At 46.3% G+C, this 17,304-nt stretch overlaps 1 protein-coding gene and 1 pseudogene across 1 annotated transcript; one reads left to right on the top strand and one right to left on the bottom strand.

Annotated features, from left to right (window-relative positions):
- Window positions 1-414: 414 nt before the first annotated feature.
- On the top strand, window positions 415-9,432 carry Fezf1 (FEZ family zinc finger 1). The gene is made up of 5 exons (XM_027389740.2): window positions 415-981; window positions 6,260-7,133; window positions 7,441-7,575; window positions 7,877-8,009; window positions 8,395-9,432. The coding sequence occupies exons 2-5, from the start codon at window positions 6,333-6,335 to the stop codon at window positions 8,751-8,753; spliced, it is 1,428 nt and encodes a 475-aa protein (XP_027245541.1). The 5' UTR covers window positions 415-981; window positions 6,260-6,332; the 3' UTR covers window positions 8,754-9,432.
- A 630-nt stretch (window positions 9,433-10,062) lies between these two features.
- On the bottom strand, window positions 10,063-16,831 carry LOC113832618 (annotated as a pseudogene).
- Between the last annotated feature and the right edge of the window lie 473 nt (window positions 16,832-17,304).

A 17,304-nucleotide genomic window follows, 5' to 3' on the forward strand; every position in this document is an offset into this window, starting at 1 on the left:
ACACACACACACGGCTGAAAGATTTTTTTCGAGGATATAATGAAAATGTGCTACAGGTACTTTGGAAGACTTTAAGAAAGTGACAGACAAAACTAACAGTAACAATAAAAACAACAACAAAGCTTCCCTTCCTCCTGAGGCCTGCCCTTCAGCCAGGTCTGTTTCCGCCCACCTGACTTGTAGGTTGACTGACCCTTCACTTGCACCCGGAATCGTCAAAGCCAGGCTATTAGTGAGCGTTCAGTTCAAAAACTTTTCAAACTACTTCTCCGCCAACTGTTTCTTGGTCTCGTAAACACAAACCCGCGCCCCCTCCCGAAACTTACAAGCCTCCCCCTCCTTCTTCCAGCCTCCCGGGCTAGCAGAGCGGGGAGGGAGGAGCACGATTGAGCCGGGGAGGGGCTGTAGGGCCAGTGACGGTCCTGAGGCCAGAGTTCGGGACCAGATCGGCCGCTGTCACGCTGGTCTAGCCGACGGTGGGGGCTGTGCCCTGGGGAGGCGCTGCGCGGGTTCAGAGCTGGGCGGGACGCGCACAGTGCTGCGGGCGAGCGGGAAGGTCCGGCAGCCGGCCGCTGGAGACTCGCCCTGGCTCTCCAGTCCCCGCCAAGTCCCACAAGCGGCAGTCCCCAGCTACTCTTAGGCGGTCACATCAGCTCCAACTCTCTCAAACCATGGAGACGTCATTGTAGCTGGGGATGTGTGAGGGAGAACCAAGCAGAGCAGAACACGACAGGGACGAATTTTCAGCTTTCGAATTTTACTTCGGGCTTCTGTTCAAAGGCTGGACTCTGGCAATCGAAGTGTGACCGAGGAGGATCTCTTCTACCCCCACCTCAAGCGACCGGAACACAGGTTCCCTGGGCAGCTGGGGACGGGACCGACCAGACCAGGCGATGGCGGACGCAGGCTAAAACAGCCTGGGGCTGCGGGTCAGCGCAGGGCGTTCCCGGGCCCAAGCGGCTGTGGACAGGAATCCGGGAGGTAACTGAAACCATAAAAGGCTCTGGGGATTTCTGGCTCACGGACGCTGGTTTACCTGTATTGCTTCTCTATTGCTTTAATCTCATTCTTCACTCTGTGTTATTTCAATTTCTATGATCGCCCTTCATTTCACGGGATCACTTATGAAGAAAGTCTGAAACTGCTTTAAAACCCTGGCCAAAATCAAGGAAGAGTAGCGCTTTATGTTGAATATTTTTTTTTATTGGCCACAAAATGACTTTTTAGAAATTATCTGGTAACTTTTGCGCAATCATCAGTTGCATTAACCAGCTTTTCTGTCTTGTAAGCATGTTGTCAGTGTGTAAGCAAAACTACTTTAGGCATGTCCTCCTTGATGTGTTTGCCTCTCAACTTTCAACAACACCGTTGCAAATTACAAGCAAAACTTTGCTGGGTTTGATTGCTTGACTTTTAAGCTGCTCCACGAAAAAGTTGAGTTCCTCGTTAGTTAACTTCTTTTTTTCCCCACCAAGCCCAGGCCTGAGTCGTATGTAGCCGAGAGGGACACGCCTCACAGGCCTGTAGGAACGGGTGAGAGAAATCCCAGCATTAGGGTAGAGGTAGACATCAAGCAGCCCTAGAGGCAGCTGACAGAGCTCCTAAGTTAGAATGTTTCACTGCCCTTTACAAAGTGATTTATCATGCAAATGCTGTCTTGAGAGGAATGGTTTTGTTGAATTTAAAGAAAATCCCAATATAAAATAAATAGTAACAACAAAGGTCTAGAGACAAATAATAGACAGCTTGCTCTTAAACTCCCCCACCCCAATGGGGCAGGGGGGGCTCTTTAGTTCACAGGGTCCTAACTGGTGACACTGCCTTTCACATGCTATACAAAATTATCAAGGATTATTTTTAGCACAATACTTTTGCTCATTATATAATAATTTATTACAATGTAGTTTGGTTATATTTGCCTCCAAGTGCCCTCCTTAACTCTTCCAGTACCCACCTCTCCACCAAGATCTTTACTAGCCACCAAATCAACTAGGAGAAGCCTTCGGCCCAAAGCTGGTGCCATGTTTGTTAATGTGCCGCAAAGTTAGTTCCACTATGTATCCATTAATTAGTTTGAAGTATTCGAAAAGTTTCTTTCCTTAAACCATCCAGACCTTAGTTGTGTCCTATCAGAATACCCAGTCTCTATTGTACACCAGAAGAGACCAGGAAACACCAATCCCTGACAAAGACTGTAGAGGAATTTAGGGGTGTCATTCCTCTTCTGGAAGAAGTGCTGCCTTTTGTGTTTTTTGTTAGAGGGCAAACAGTGTTGGTGCACCCAAACATCCAGGCTGCCATAATAATTATAACAACAATAAAGAACACTGACTGTTGGTGGTAGATAGTGGGTTGCAAGCCAGGGATGCTTGTTGGATCTGAAAACCCTAAAAACATGAGTAGTGACAAATCAATGTCCTTGGCTGAGGATCTGCTATGTTACCATGTTTTCTAATTCATTTATTAAAAAAACTCACCAGTATTTTGTGAGTTATTAAGGAAATAGGCAAAGATTACAGAATACTTGGTAATTTGTGATTTATTTAAAAAATATTTCTGATGGCAACAATCTTTTCCATAACTATTAGCTTATGACAGGGCCCAAGTAAAAAGTCTGAGGGACAATATGAAGGAAACATTTAAGTACAAGTTTAGATTCTACAGAAAATGTAACTTCCAATTGTTACATAGTAGAAAGATTTTTCTTGTTTTTCCGGTATTTATTCTACTTTGTTATTAGGTCTCTTTATATCAAGGACTGTTCTGATTTCTTGGGGTATCTCATGCTTGCTAACCACAACACTTAAATTCAACTTGCATCTGGGTTTAAAGTCGATTGGTAGAGCAAGTAAAATCAGATCTAAACAAACAAACAAAAACCAGGGAGATTACAGGAGTCTCCAAGAAATTCTAAAGATCCATAGGTTTCCATTTTTCTATTAATTGAACAAACAAAGCTCTTTTATATTCTTTTAAGTAAGCCACACAATTTTAACTGGTGGAATCTCTGAGAAGCTTCTAAATCTTCCAAATTTCTGCTCTATGCCTGTTACTTTTTCTGTAATTTCAAATGTTTGTAAATAAAACAAAGTATTCATCTCTGACATTAAGAAACTGTTCCTAAATACATTTAGTATTTTAAGAGAATCTTTACCTTATGGAATGCATAGTAAACGTTAATGCATGCTGTGACTATATACTAAGTGGAAAATATTAACAAATATTGGCATATTAAGAGTTGGATTTGTAAAACACATGTTCGGTCTTTGGGATTAGCAAGATCAGGGCTATCTCAAAAGAAAGGAAATAATTGGTGCTTTGCTGTATTCACTCAAACGACATTTTCAAACACTTGGAAGAAAAGGCAAATCCCGAAAGACCAATGAAAAGCTAACTATTGAAATGTTAACTATATAAAGCCCTTAGCTAATATTTTCCTTTTTAAAAGTTAGTGCCCACTGAAGAGGAAATTTATCGAAGGCAAATAAAGGCTTTTTCCCCCTGTTGAGGAGAGGGGAGGGGGAGGAGAAAGAGAGAAGAGGGAGGGACGGGTGACAAACGTAAAAGAAACTGGTGGCATTCAGTGGAGAAGGCAGGTAACGCTCTAGAGGCCGGTGAGTTGCTCAAATCAGCTGGGCTTTCCGCTCCGGAGCAGTTTTCTCTCCTCTTTGCTTTCTTCCTTAAACTTGTACTGGCCCGGGGTGGAGCGCAGCAGGAGGGAGCTTTTTCGCTGTTGGGAAGGCAGGTAGGAAAGGGAATCTGATCCGCCCCCAAAGGCAACAATTAAAGTCTTAACCTCTACCCATCTGTCGTGGGCTAGGGGCGTCCCGCCCCTGGCCTTTCCTTAAACTATTCGGGTCCCTCACCCTTTGTCTGATCAGGGTGAAGGGCCGAGGTTCTGAGGCCCCAAAAGGAAATCGAACGAACATTTCCAGTTGAGGGTAACTGAGCCCAAAAAAGGGCTCCACGACGCCTCCCGGGTTTTATGTAGCCTCCTCCTTTCTGTCCGAGGTGTCCTGCCCTGGACTCCGGCGCTTCTCGGCACCACCGGTCTTCCAGAAGCTGCCTGGGTACCTGAAATGAGACACTCCCGGGCCTAGCCACTAAGGCGGGCCTCCAACAGTCAGATTTTCCCACCATCTGGCTTTTTAGCCGCCGCACTTTTCTGCCGGCCCTTAATTTTTCAGCGATTTATTTCTCCAGTATCCACTCAACGGTCCCGCCTCACTGTCAGCCCTCAACAACCCGCTCTCTTCGTTTCCACCCCACTGGTTTTTCCTGGCAGTGGCTGAACCGGCTCACGCAAAGTCAGAGTGGGGCGAAAGAGCCTGGGTCCCTGGATTCGCATGGGCTAGAAAAGGGGTATGGAGGAAGAAATACTTGAAAGCCAATTGCCTCCATTTGAATCCCAGCTTGGCACCTTTGAGTAATTTGGCCTTGGGCTCAACAATCCCACCGCCCATTGCTGGCCCTTTCCAGGGTTCTCATCGGAGGACAGCACATCACACCCTTGGCCAGATACCTGGGCACCCGGTCCACACGTATTAGGGTAACTCACCAGGCGGGTGGTGCTTGGAGTTTGCCTCCAGGCGGTGAGGTTCAGGGCTCACAGCTCAGCGCTCCTTCGGGCGCTAGCTTGAGAACCGCGGGGTTCTCCTACCACCTGCAGCCCCAGGAGCGTGCCTAGCCCCTGGGCTCTGCTGCTTGCGACCGCGGGCTCTGCGCCGCCGACTGCGCCGGGGACAGAGCGCTGCTGCTCTCCGCTCGCTCGGCGGGAGCCGCGGGAACCCGCTCTGTGGGAGCCTCAGCCTCCGGCGTCTTCACCGAAGCCTCGCACAGCTCACGAAGTTCAACCCCGGGAATTTGGGCCCAGGCTTCAAAACCCGAGGGCTCCAGATGCCGGGGGGAGCGTGGAGGGCGTGGGGGGGCGCTCAGGGTCGCCGAGGGTTCTTTGGGGGCCATCAACGTGGCTGTGGTCACCACTCGGGCTTGAGGGGTGGCTCACTTCTCTGATCACCGACACACTAGGTGTCGCCGGCACTGCCTGCTGCTGAGAGGCATGCAGACACTGGCAGCCGGGGTGGGGATCATAGATTCTATTTCCCCTCTCGGCTCAACATTTCGAACGCTCTGCTCCGAAAGGGCTGTGGGAGCAAGTGCTTTGAAGAAATGCCTTTTGGGGGTTCTCTCTGGAAACTCAAGAAAGCGCGCTCTCGCGCGTGTTTGTGTGTAAGTCCGGTCCGCAGCTAGGTTTTTTTCTTTTCCTTTCTTTTCTTTTTCTTTTTGTGGTGTGACACCTGCTTATTCCTTGCAACTCCTCAACTTTGTGGTACTAGTGCGTCTTTCCAAGGACAATTGTCATGGGCATCGCTTTTTACAAAACCACAAACACATAACAAGCCTCCCAAGGCCTTTAAATCTCAGGGGCATTTTGGGAGGCCAGTTACCTGCTGGTGTCTTCCAAAGGGTCCAGACGCGGCTCGAGCCGTAGAGACTCCAGTTCAGGGAACAAGCAGCGCCCCCGGGTCCTAGAGGACAAAAGTGGGCTGCGTAGCAGGCAGCGTGGCCGGATCTGGGCTCAGCCGAACCAAGCAAAGGAACTTCGGATTTGCCGTCAGAGGCTTTCCTGGTCAAGGCTGTCTAGAGCCTGGCGTTTGATAAATATAGCCTGGCATTTGCCCCTGAATTAGACTCTGTTTCCTTATTTAGCCCTAGCACAATGATTTTAGATGATGTCACTTAGAGCTAAACGAGAAAATTGATCTCAGATTTGCTTGGCCTCTAAAGCCTGGTTAAGCAGATTGAGAATTAAAAAGACAGAGGAAGCAAGGGGGAGGGGTGGCCGAAGGGTAGAGAAGTGTGTGCGGACGAGTGCTTGCGTGGAGGGGAGGGCACGGCGCAATGCGGAGAGCGCCCCCGCCTCTTCTGGGCGGGGGAACCTCTCTCACCAATGAAAAGTAGTCACCGACTGCAGAGAAAAAAAAAGTTTTCCTGTTGACTGTTGGAAGCGAATTGAGCAATTATCTAGTTTACCTTCTCCTCTTGGAAGTTAACGATTGGCGAGATCTTGGCTGCGTTATTGACACAACACTTTCTATTGATAGAAATAAGTAGTGATTGTCCCCGAGTCATTGGTGCCCCAAGAACTCTGCGATGGGCTGGCAGGAGTCCATTGGGCTGGGCAGGCAGGTTCGGCTGGTGATGCTGGGGAGGAGGAGGAGGAGGCTGCTGGTGGTGACGGTGCCTGTCCTCTCCGCAGGTCTGTGACAAGCAGGGGACAAGGCAGCCACCGTGCAACCCAACCCCGGCGAACGGAAGCTGGCGACTCAGTCATGGACAGTAGCTGCCTCAACGCGACCACCAAAATGCTAGCGACTGCTCCAGCTCGGGGCAACGTGATGAACACATCCAAACCCTTGGCTTTCTCCATCGAACGAATCATGGCGCGGACCCCTGAGCCTAAGGCCCTGCCGGTCCCCCACTTCCTGCAGGGAGCCGTGTCCAAAGGAGACCCCAAGCACTCCCTGCATCTCAACCCGTCGATCCCCTGCATGATCCCTTTCGTCCCCGTGGCGTACGACACGAACTCCAAAGCCGGAGTGACTGGCTCCGAGCCCCGCAAGGCAAGTCTGGAGGCTCCGGTGCCGCCCGCGGTGGCGCCCTCCGCTCCGGCGTTCAGCTGCAGCGACCTGCTCAACTGTGCGCTAAGTCTCAAGGGCGACCTGGCCCGCGACGCGCTGCCCCTGCAGCAGTACAAGCTGGTAAGGCCGCGTGTGGTCAACCACTCTTCGTTCCACGCCATGGGCGCCCTGTGCTACCTGAACCGAGGTGATGGCCCGTGCCACCCAGCTGCGGGCGTGAACATCCACCCAGTGGCCTCCTACTTTCTCAGCTCCCCTTTGCACCCACAGCCAAAAACATATTTAGCCGAAAGGAATAAACTGGTTGTCCCGGCCGTGGAGAAGCTCCCTTCGGGTGTAGCTTTCAAAGACCTGTCCCAGGCGCAGCTGCAGCATTACATGAAAGAAAGCGCCCAACTTTTGTCAGAAAAAATCGCATTCAAAACCTCAGATTTCAGCCGCGGCTCTCCTAATGCCAAACCCAAAGTTTTCACTTGTGAAGTCTGTGGAAAGGTAAGTATTATGCAAAGAGAAGTTCCTTCCTTCCTTCCTTCCTTCCTTCCTTCCTTCCTTCCTTCCTTCCTTTCCTTTCCTTCCTTCCTTCCTTCCTTTATTTCCTTCCTTCCTTCCTTCCTTTCCTTCCTTCCTCCCTTCCTTCCCTTTTCCTTTCCTTCTTTCTTTTCTTTCTCCCTCCCTTGCTTCCGTTTTAGCATTTGAAGACTAGGGATAAAACCTTATTTTGCTTCCCTTCCTCCCTCTGTCCACTCGGAACTCAAATCTCTTGTCCAGCTAACCTGCTTTCTACGTGTTTAATTTTAAGGTCTTTAATGCGCACTATAACTTAACCCGTCACATGCCGGTGCACACAGGAGCCAGACCCTTCGTTTGCAAAGTGTGTGGAAAAGGTTTCCGGCAGGCCAGCACCCTTTGCAGGCATAAGATCATTCACACGCAGGTATGTTCCTCTGTCACAGTTTTTCCGGGAGATTTCGGAACTGTTTGCTGTCCCCCTCCCCGCTCCAAAGGAAAGAACAAAACAAAACAAAACAAAACAAAAAATCCAAAAAAAAAAAAAAAAAAAAAAGGTCCATAGCATAACGATCTGTTGAGCTGTTCTGGCTGGACTAGGGAGATGTCTTGTTGCCTTTGTTCTGCTTCAAACCTTCAGGGTGTTCGTGGATTGTGATGCTAGGACTCCACATCATAACCAAGTCCCTTAAATTAAATCCTCTGTTCTCTTTCTCTCTGCTGCTTAGGAAAAACCTCACAAGTGCAACCAGTGCGGTAAAGCGTTTAATAGAAGTTCCACGTTAAACACGCACACCCGGATTCACGCGGGCTACAAACCGTTCGTGTGTGAATTCTGTGGCAAAGGATTTCATCAAAAAGGTATTGAACCCAGGAGATGTCTTGTCATAGTGAGTCTTAGGAAAGCCATACAGAATATTCTTAGGATATATAATGACCTGTAAGTGTAACTGCCTACCTGATGAAGGCTGCCTTCTGACGCCCTACCCACTGTCAGATATATCAAAGGGTGCTTCTTTACAACCTCCAGTTTTCGTTTGGTATATCTGGATAGATGACGGTGTATTGATATGTAGAAGAAATAAACTCGGTGTGCTTAAACATAAACTTAGGAGAATCAGTGCCCGGCACCCTGGGTCAGAACCGTGATGGCTCTTCAGCCTGTCCTCTTACCTTTTATGCATCTTCTATGTTCTTTTCAAGCTCTATTCAGAACCTTATCCCCCGCCATTTTCCCCCGTTTCAGGGAACTACAAAAACCACAAGCTGACCCACAGCGGGGAGAAGCAGTTCAAGTGCAACATCTGCAACAAGGCCTTCCACCAGGTGTACAATCTCACTTTCCACATGCACACTCACAATGACAAGAAGCCCTTCACCTGCCCCACGTGCGGCAAGGGCTTCTGCAGGAACTTTGATCTCAAGAAGCACGTTCGCAAGCTGCACGACAGCAGCCTGGGGCTCACACGCACTCCTACCGGGGAGCCAGGCAGCGATCCACCGCCCCAGCTGCAACAGCCGCCGCCTGCACCTCTGCCGCCACTGCAGCCTGCGTTGCAGCCTCCCGGGCCTCTGCAGCCCGGGCTTCACCAAGGCCACCAGTGATGGAGGCCAAAGATCCCCCACAATCCCAGCGGGAGGGCCCCCACTGCGGAGGTCGGCAGACTAGGGCGGACCTTTTGGTCTAGGCTGGCCTGCAGAAACCGAGGCACGTTGGGCCCCTCACTTTCTGGCGGACCAGAAGCCTCTACGTTCCTCGGCCTTTCGCCTCTTGCATGCACCTGCTAAATGATTTTGTGTATTATATTCTATATAGGCACTAACAATTATGATACATTTGGAGGGGCTTATTTCCATTTTTTTAAGTTGAAAAGACTTCATCTCGGGTGGAGAGATGATTTTTGTTTTGTTCTTAAACAAATATCTGCTGTATTTATTGAGATCTGTATTATTCTACCCGGGAATGCTGCACCATTTTAATTTTATTATTGTATATATTTCCATTGTGTTGCTTCTGCTGTCTTAAAATGCCTGCTGATTGTTCATAATTTTCTCCTTCCCTGAAGCAAAAACACAGTGTGTATGTTCTATATACACACAGATGTGTGTGTCTGTGAAGGCACGTTCAACGTTTGTGAGCACATGCACACACATACACACACATACACGTTAGATAAGAGTGGTTCATAATGAATGAATTTGAATTTTGGTTATCATTCTTGCACGTCGAAAGCTGATTCATTGACTGTTGGAAATAAATACTTGGAACATGCTTATTTAATCAACAAACTTCAAGACTTAGTATTATTCGTCTAAAGATCCCTGGCTCTGACTTTCTCAGCCTTACTCATATTTTTCTTTAAATTAATAATGTCTACTAATTTGATCTGAATATTTACCATATGTCCTTATGCTTTGGGCAAGGTGAAACTCTGAGGCCGAAGATGTGTGTCTCACAGAAACACGATTCTGTCATGGATCTTCTGGTAGATTTGTGGTCAAAAGCTGGGGACATTGTATCTAGAGGCCTTGTTATGTGCATTTCCACCATTCTGAAGGCACATACTGACTGGTACACAGCTGGCAAAGAGAGCCTCTGTGTTTTTAGATGCGTGCACATGTTTACAGCCCAGTATACTTCCATTCAAGGAGGAGACATGGATGAAAACCAAACCGTGGCGGGTGCCAGGTCCTTGAAACGCTTTAAGTGTTAATCAGCAGCTCCGCTGTGCGCTGGAGCTCTGGTGTTTTCTAACTGCAAGTCTCTCCTGTTTTCTTGCCAAAACAGTGAAACAACTGCTAAAGACTTTAATTAAGAGGGGTAATTAGTTCAGATTTATCAAAGCCGGGTTGTTATACTATTAGCTGCTCAGTAGAAGCTGCCAGACAAACTCATGGCCCTGCATAAGAAATCCTACGGTAGCCGGCCACGTCCTGGGGGTGAGGCTGCTGGGGTTTGGAGGGTAGGGTAGCTATGGTCACAGTCCCGGGAGTCACAGACCCCTTGCCAGGGAATGGGTGCGTGAGTCTCTCTCCACACAGGCGCTGCGACCTGGGCTGGGTGTCCAGAGAATCCACTCAGTTTCCACACGGCAGCCCCAGTCTCTTGAGAGTCAGGCGTTTTCTTCTGCCTGGAGCAGGGTGACTTTGTCAGTCCAGGGTCACCCCACAGTTTCTGGGTAGCATTCGTGCCTCGCTTTTGATGGTCATATGGCATACAAGAAAAGGGCGGGTCGGTGGAGCGACAGGCTATGGTCAGGTGGCAAACAAGTTGAGGGTCACTGCAGAGGCGCCTCGTCAACTTTCTAGTTACTAGAATTCCCACTTTAATCAAGGCGGTGAAGGGCACACTGTTCTGGGTGCCAAGAATGGGCTAGGACCTGGAAGGTGACAAAGGCGCCTGCGGATGTTCTCAGCGGAGGGGGTGTGAGAGTCCCACTGGGACTCACAAACGACACCCTGCCTGGGAGGGGGAAGTGCTGGAGACAGCTGAAGCCACGGGGTTCCGGAAAAGGGCTTCGAGGTTTAAGGCTTGGTCCAGGTTCCCAGGGTTTGCCCAGTGGGCACATCCAATGCAAGTACGAACAAGTCAACATCATGAGATCAAATCTGGACACTTACCTTCCCCAATTCTTCACACCCCCACTTTGTTCTTTGTCAACAGACATTCGACCCATGTCAGAATTGACATGGGGAAAGCGTGAGAACTCCAGAAGGGGTGGGTGTCATTATGAATATGGCATCTGACTTGTTCTTCTGCTTCCCAACGCTGACCACATCCCCTTATAGTTGCCAGTGCAGCCGAGAGTGTGTTGAGAAATGTCTCCTAGGTGACAGGCAACTGCCTTTTCAAAGTGGCTTCCTTGGATCCTGAAAGCATTTGCCCCTGTGAGGATGAAGAGTGAGATCAGAGGTCGTTATAACTCGTAATGTATATATTTTAAGTTCGAGGGCAGAATAGAGCCTTTGCTTCTTGAACTTATCCTCAATTATCATCCAAACTTATTCTCAAAACTTAGGGTGAAACGTCCTTTAGACATGCAAGGTGATGCCATTGTTATGTGGTGGAAAACCAAATGAACATTGTTGGGGAAAGTACCTAAAGCATAGAGTACTTCTCATTAGGAGGCATTTATATGTGCATTTCCATCTACTAACCCTTGCCAATATGCTTTGATATACTAAATAAAGACGTCTCTCACCAAGGAAATGAATTGGTTTGGGATGTTGAAAGAAGAAAGGGTAGGGAGAGGAAGCAGGGGTCGAGCAAGGAGAGGGGAAGGAGAGGTAGGGTTACAGGGAGAGCACATTCAGGCTAGGTTCTATAGGGATCTATAGCCTGGAATGACTTTGGCTAAGGTTGGCTGTGGATGCTGCAGTATTTCCAGGGAGGTTTGCATGGGTTTGGGGGTGGTGGTGGTGGTTGTTTTTTGCTAACAGGTTTGAGCAGGCTGGAGTGTTGGTGATTACACAGAGGAGGCCAAAAGAAAATTCTCCAAGGGAAATTCTCTAAAACTAAGCACTCACAAGAAGCACTTGTCAGGAGATCAGTGAACTTTGATTTCTGACAAAGCTCTCTGAGATTGCTGTAATCAAGGAGTAGCCCTTAAAGATAGTATGAGCTCAGGGATTAAGTTTGTGGGGGGATTGGTAAAGTGGGACACTTAACCCGATAGTCAATGGGAGACCTTACAGTTCTGTTTCTGGGAAATATTGAAAGGTTTTCCTTCTCTTGACTAGCTAACTTCTATCAATTTCAGCATACATAGATTTTAATACCTGCTCATAGAACACAAACCCTAATACATATGTGCAATAAAATTTGGCTTTATTAACATCCATCTTCATTAGGTTTCATATTAGCCAGCAAATTCTTTCATATTTTCTGAAGGCTAAAGCCAGTGCTCAGATTTTAAACAAAAAATGGCTTCTCTTCAACTTGGTCTAGAGGAAGACTGTCTAGACAGATGCTGGGGTGACTTTCTGAAAGTTATGGTCCACTGGAGCTATATGTTTTTGGAAATCAAAATATTATAAAACAGAATCAACAATGTAAGTAATTAAATCCTACCTACCTCATATAGAACCCAAACAATTTCTCCAGGCTTCCAAAAGTATAACTTTTGAACAAGTTTCTCGGCAAAACTGGGACTAAGCAGTCACATTTGGTGATAAGTAAAACCATTGCTTGAGGATCTTATCAAAGTCATTGCTTGTTAGTGAGTGATATTTGAAGGTTAGTTTCCTACAGAAATGTGGGGAAAGAGCTGGGCATGGAGATGCACACCCTTAATCCCAGCGCTAGGCAAGCAGAAGTAGGTAGATGTCCTCTTCTATGTGAGTTCTAGTTCAGCCTGGTCTCTATAGAGAATTCAAAGTTGGTCAGGGATACAGAGTGAGAACCTGCCTCAAACAAACAACAAAAAGTAGAAAAAACTAATCTACTGGGTAGCACAGTCTTCATTTCTAGACTCTGAGCATCTTGCTTGATAGATTCCCCTTCATATTAGTGGCAGTTATGTAAGGCATTTTAATTTTGCTAGGACTGGCAACAACTGAAAGACCTGACTAGTATATAGCTGTAACCGGCCTGTTTTGTGTTTGTAAAAGTACCACAAAACATGCAATTATAAGATATAAATGATCTCAAATCCAAAATTGAGGCAGACAGGAAAATAAGGTTTTCTTTCTCACTTTATACACTCTTCTTTTGGATAAATTTATTTATTTTTTGTGTGTGAGGTTTGCTTTGAGGCACAGTTACTTGCTGTTACCAGAGTGCATTGGAAAGACCCTGAACCTGATAAAATATTTTTTCTTTTCTTCTTCTTCTTCTTCTTCTTCTTCTTCTTCTTCTTCTTCTTCTTCTTCTTCTTCTTCTTCTTCTCCTCCTCCTCCTCCTCCTCCTCCTCCTCCTCCTCCTCCTCCTCCTCCTCCTCTTCTTACTCTTCTTCTTTTTTGCTATGCTTTGCTGAAATGAGATTGCTTTCTGTTCTGGGTAGTTTTATGTCAACTTAACACAAGCTAAAATGTTCTGAGAAGAGGGAACTTCAATTAAGAAAATGCCTCCACAAGACTTGCTGCAGACAAACCTGTAGGGCATTTTCCTAATTAGTGATTGATGGGCGAGGGCACAGTCCATTATGGGTGGTGCCATCCCTGGGCAGGTGGTCCTGGGTACTATAAGAAAGTGGAATGAGGCCTTTAATCCCAGCACTTGGGGAGGCAGAGGCAGGCGGATCTCTCTGAGTTTGAGGCCAGCCTGGTCTCCGGAGTGAGTGCCAGGGTAGTCTCCAAACCTACACAGAGAAACCCTGTCTGGAAAAACAAAAAACAAAAAACAAACAAACAAAAAAAAAACAAACAAAAAAAAGGAATGAGCAAGCCATGGGGAGAAAGCCAGTAATCAACACTCCTCCATGTCCTCTGCATCAGCTCCTGATTTCAGGTTCCTGCCTTGTTTGAGTTTATGTTATGGCTTCCTTAATAAAGGACTACAACGTGGAAGTATAAGAAAAAAATAATTATTCCACAACTTGCTTTTTGGTTGTTTTGCTACAGCAATAGAAATCCTAATTAAGTCACTTTGCCATAAGAAGTTATTAGATTAGTTAAACATTGAAAATAAACTATTTGTAAGTAGAGACACTTTGCTATGAATTTCACTGCTTTTTAGGAATTAATGCATATGTCTATTGCAGCTACAGAGCAAAGCAAAAATGAATGACAATATGCTAATGGACACACCTGTCACCTGGATTTGTGATGACTCCAAAATTGCCAGTTTCAGCCAGTGTAGGGCATCTCACTTCACTCAATAGGACAGAAGAATTCGGATATCTGTATGACGTTGCTGGGGGGAAAATCCTTCTATTGTAATATTTGTCTGCACTTTTATGACATGTTATAATGGGGTCTGAGGAAAAGTCAAAATTCATCATGCCACTGCACAGGAACAAAGTAATCTCGAATAACCAAGTACAGTTTCTGTTCAAGACCGAGGTAGGATTCCTGTCAAATAGAAGCTTTAATCTTAGCCAGGCTAAATTACTAAATAAATGGAACAAAATTCTTGATACAAGTCTCCTGACTTAATACTTCCCTGTCAAACAACCAAATGTTATTCATGGGTGCAGGAAGAGGGCACAGCAGGCTCCTGACAGGAACTGGACACCTATCTGGGATCGAAGAGGAGCCATCAAGTGTTCTGAGTCTGTTCCTCACAGGAATAACAGACATTTTTTCCTCATAGAGATTTGAAAGTTCAGTCCAATGTGTGGCCTTCCAGGCATAATAACAAGTATGGTGACATCTTTTGATGGCTCAGAAAAAAAAAAAAAGAGCTTTATTCATCAAATGGGAACCAAAACCAGAGTGTATGTAGTAGTCAGCTTGAGCTACCATAAAACAACAAACCAACCAACCAACCACAGCAGGAGTGTTTTACACTAAATGGGTTGTATTGTTGCTGCTGCTGCTGACTGTCAGCTTCCCAGAAACTAACTTATCTGGGAGGAGAGAAATCAATTGATAAAATCCTTCCATTAGATTGGTAAGTCTGTGTGGCATTTTCTGGATTAAAAATTGATGTGGGAGGGCTCAGCCTACTGTGGGTGGTGCTATCCCTGAACAAGTGGTCTCAGGAGGTGTCAGAAAGACAGAACAACATCAAGCTGAGTATCAAGCCAGTGGGCACCACTCCTCCAAGGCCTCTGCTTCACTTCCTGCCTCCAGGCAGGCCCCTGCCTTGGGTTTCTGCCCAGACTTCCTTCAACGATGGACTGTGACATGGAAGTATTAGAGAAAATAGAGCTTTTTCTCCAAGACTTGCTTTTGGTCATGGGTTTATCACAGCAACACAAAGTTAACTGGGACAAGGGGACATCTTTATCAACCCCACCCAGGCTCAGGGAATACCACAGAAGAGGAAGCAGAAAGAACAGAAGAGACAGACAATGGGAAGATGTGTAGCAAAAATACATCTTCTAGACAGGACAGCTGTTATACTAATGAATGCAGGATAGCGATGGTTATCTGTGCAAGACCTGTAGGTGGTTGGACCCATTCCTATGGATGGAGGAGGGGCTTATGAGCTCCCAACCCTCTTTTTGGGTCAATTGGAAGTTAATATTTGCTGGAGGAGAGAGTGTCATTGTCTTTACTCCTACTAGCAGCTGCTGGTAAGTTGCCTATGTTTCGGTAAGTAAGCACCTACCACCTCTTGTGCAAGCAACCCTAATTAAACTCAGTTGGTCACACACAGAAACAAGACATGCAAATAGGTTGAGGACTTGTTGGGGGAGAGGGGAGGAGAGAAGGAAGTGGAAGGGTAAAAATTATGAAAATACATTATATACACATTTAAAACTGCCAAAGAATTAAAAAAACCCCACTATGTGTGGTTTAGACAACAAAATTTATTTTCTCATCATTCTGGAGGCTAAAGTCTTTAGTAAGTATGTCATGACACTTTTTTTTTTTTTGGAAACTGTCCCCCTCTCTCTCCAGTGTCCCTCATTATCCTGAGGCTTTCCAGGTAGGCTAGGCTGACTAGCAAGTGAGCATCAAGGGTTTACATGCCTCTACCTCCCCAGTTCTGGGATTTGAAGTATACACAACTAGCTGTTTTTGTTTGTTTGTTTGTTTTGGTGGTGCTAGGAAATGCTGTTTGTATTTGTACAGAAACACAGTGTAACCTCTGAACCCAATATATGGAGAGAGGAAAGAAGTTAGACTTCTGTGGATGACTACACAGGGGCCTAGCATCCTCCAGCCTCCAGCGAAGCCCGGGGAGCCAGAGGGCTTTTCTTTTTTTTTTTCTACAGAATGCAGTGGTGGTGCTGAACCCACAGCTCTTGAAACAAGAAAGGGTAAAAAACGAACTTAGAAGAGAAAAGTGGAGCTTCTTTTCCCATTGTATTTAGCTCACGGTATTGCTACCCCTAAGTTAAGTTGAGAGGAATGGTGTTAAGAACAGATCTCAAAAAGAGGACAACTGAGAATAAGAGGGTAGGTGGCTGCAACTTGCTCCCAGGGCCTGGAGAAAATTAAAACATAAAAACAAAGCAAAAAAAGGTTGGAATTTATCAGTCTTCTGTGCTAGTCATTTTCACCTTCATCCTCTTCATCCATGTCTTCCAACCCTTCGTCTTCATCACCCTTATCACCATCATCTTCTTCATCATCTATATCAGGACCCAAATAGTACTGCAAGGGATCTGCCCAAATATCATCTTTGATGACCTGTCTTAACTCACCTGCATCAGAATGGTCAGTAAACTGGTAAAGCAGCTCTCTGGCTTTTGGTGCTGCCTCTTCCTGCTGGCCTTATTCTGCATCTGATTGGAGCATTTTGCCAAATCCTTTCCAGATTCCCATTTGATTTCAGCGGGCTTTGAAGATGGGTCACCACTCTGATTCAGACGTAATTCTTTGGAGAGAACTTTGTTTTTAAGACAAGGGTTTATATCGAAATAAAAATCCATTCTGTAACCTGATTAATGTCATCTCTACTTCAACTCTGGTCAAATAATGCAGAGTTTGTTATAAATTTCTTCTACTTTCACAATTTCCTCATTGGCTTGTTGATTGAGTTTGTCTACATCATTTTGCACTTCTTCAGTAAGTTCAATTGCTTGTTGCTGTTCCTTTTCTCCCTCCTGGAGGTGGGGAAAGGTTATCATGTCCTAGGGGCAGGAGCCAGTCTGCAGTCTGCGTTTCTCATGCTGAGTCAGGATCACAGATTGCAGTTTCCAGGCCATATCATGAAGGAAGTGGCCAGAAGCCAGAGACCAGAGCCTGAAGCTCATAGCAGGAAGAAATTTGCAGGAACTCACAACTGGTTGTTTGAAATAGAGGTTCTGAGAATTAAAAAAAAAAGTTTGATGAGATTTATGTTTGAGAGCTGTGCTTGCCTGTGTGTGTAGCACACGTGTGCTTAGTCCTTGGTGGTATGAAGAGAGTGTTGAATCTCCTAGACCTGGAGGTGTGGTTGATTGTGAACCAGCATATGGGGGCTAGGAATTGAACCTAGATCTGCAAAAACAACAAATGCTCCTTACCACCGAACTGTGTTTCCTGCACGAGGGGTTTTGGGGATTTAACTCGTGTCCTTGTGCTTGGGAGCTAAGCCAACTCTGCAGTGATTTCTTGGCTT

This window comes from Cricetulus griseus (genome assembly GCF_003668045.3).
Source record: "Cricetulus griseus strain 17A/GY chromosome 1 unlocalized genomic scaffold, alternate assembly CriGri-PICRH-1.0 chr1_0, whole genome shotgun sequence".
Classification (NCBI taxonomy): Eukaryota; Metazoa; Chordata; class Mammalia; order Rodentia; family Cricetidae; genus Cricetulus; species Cricetulus griseus.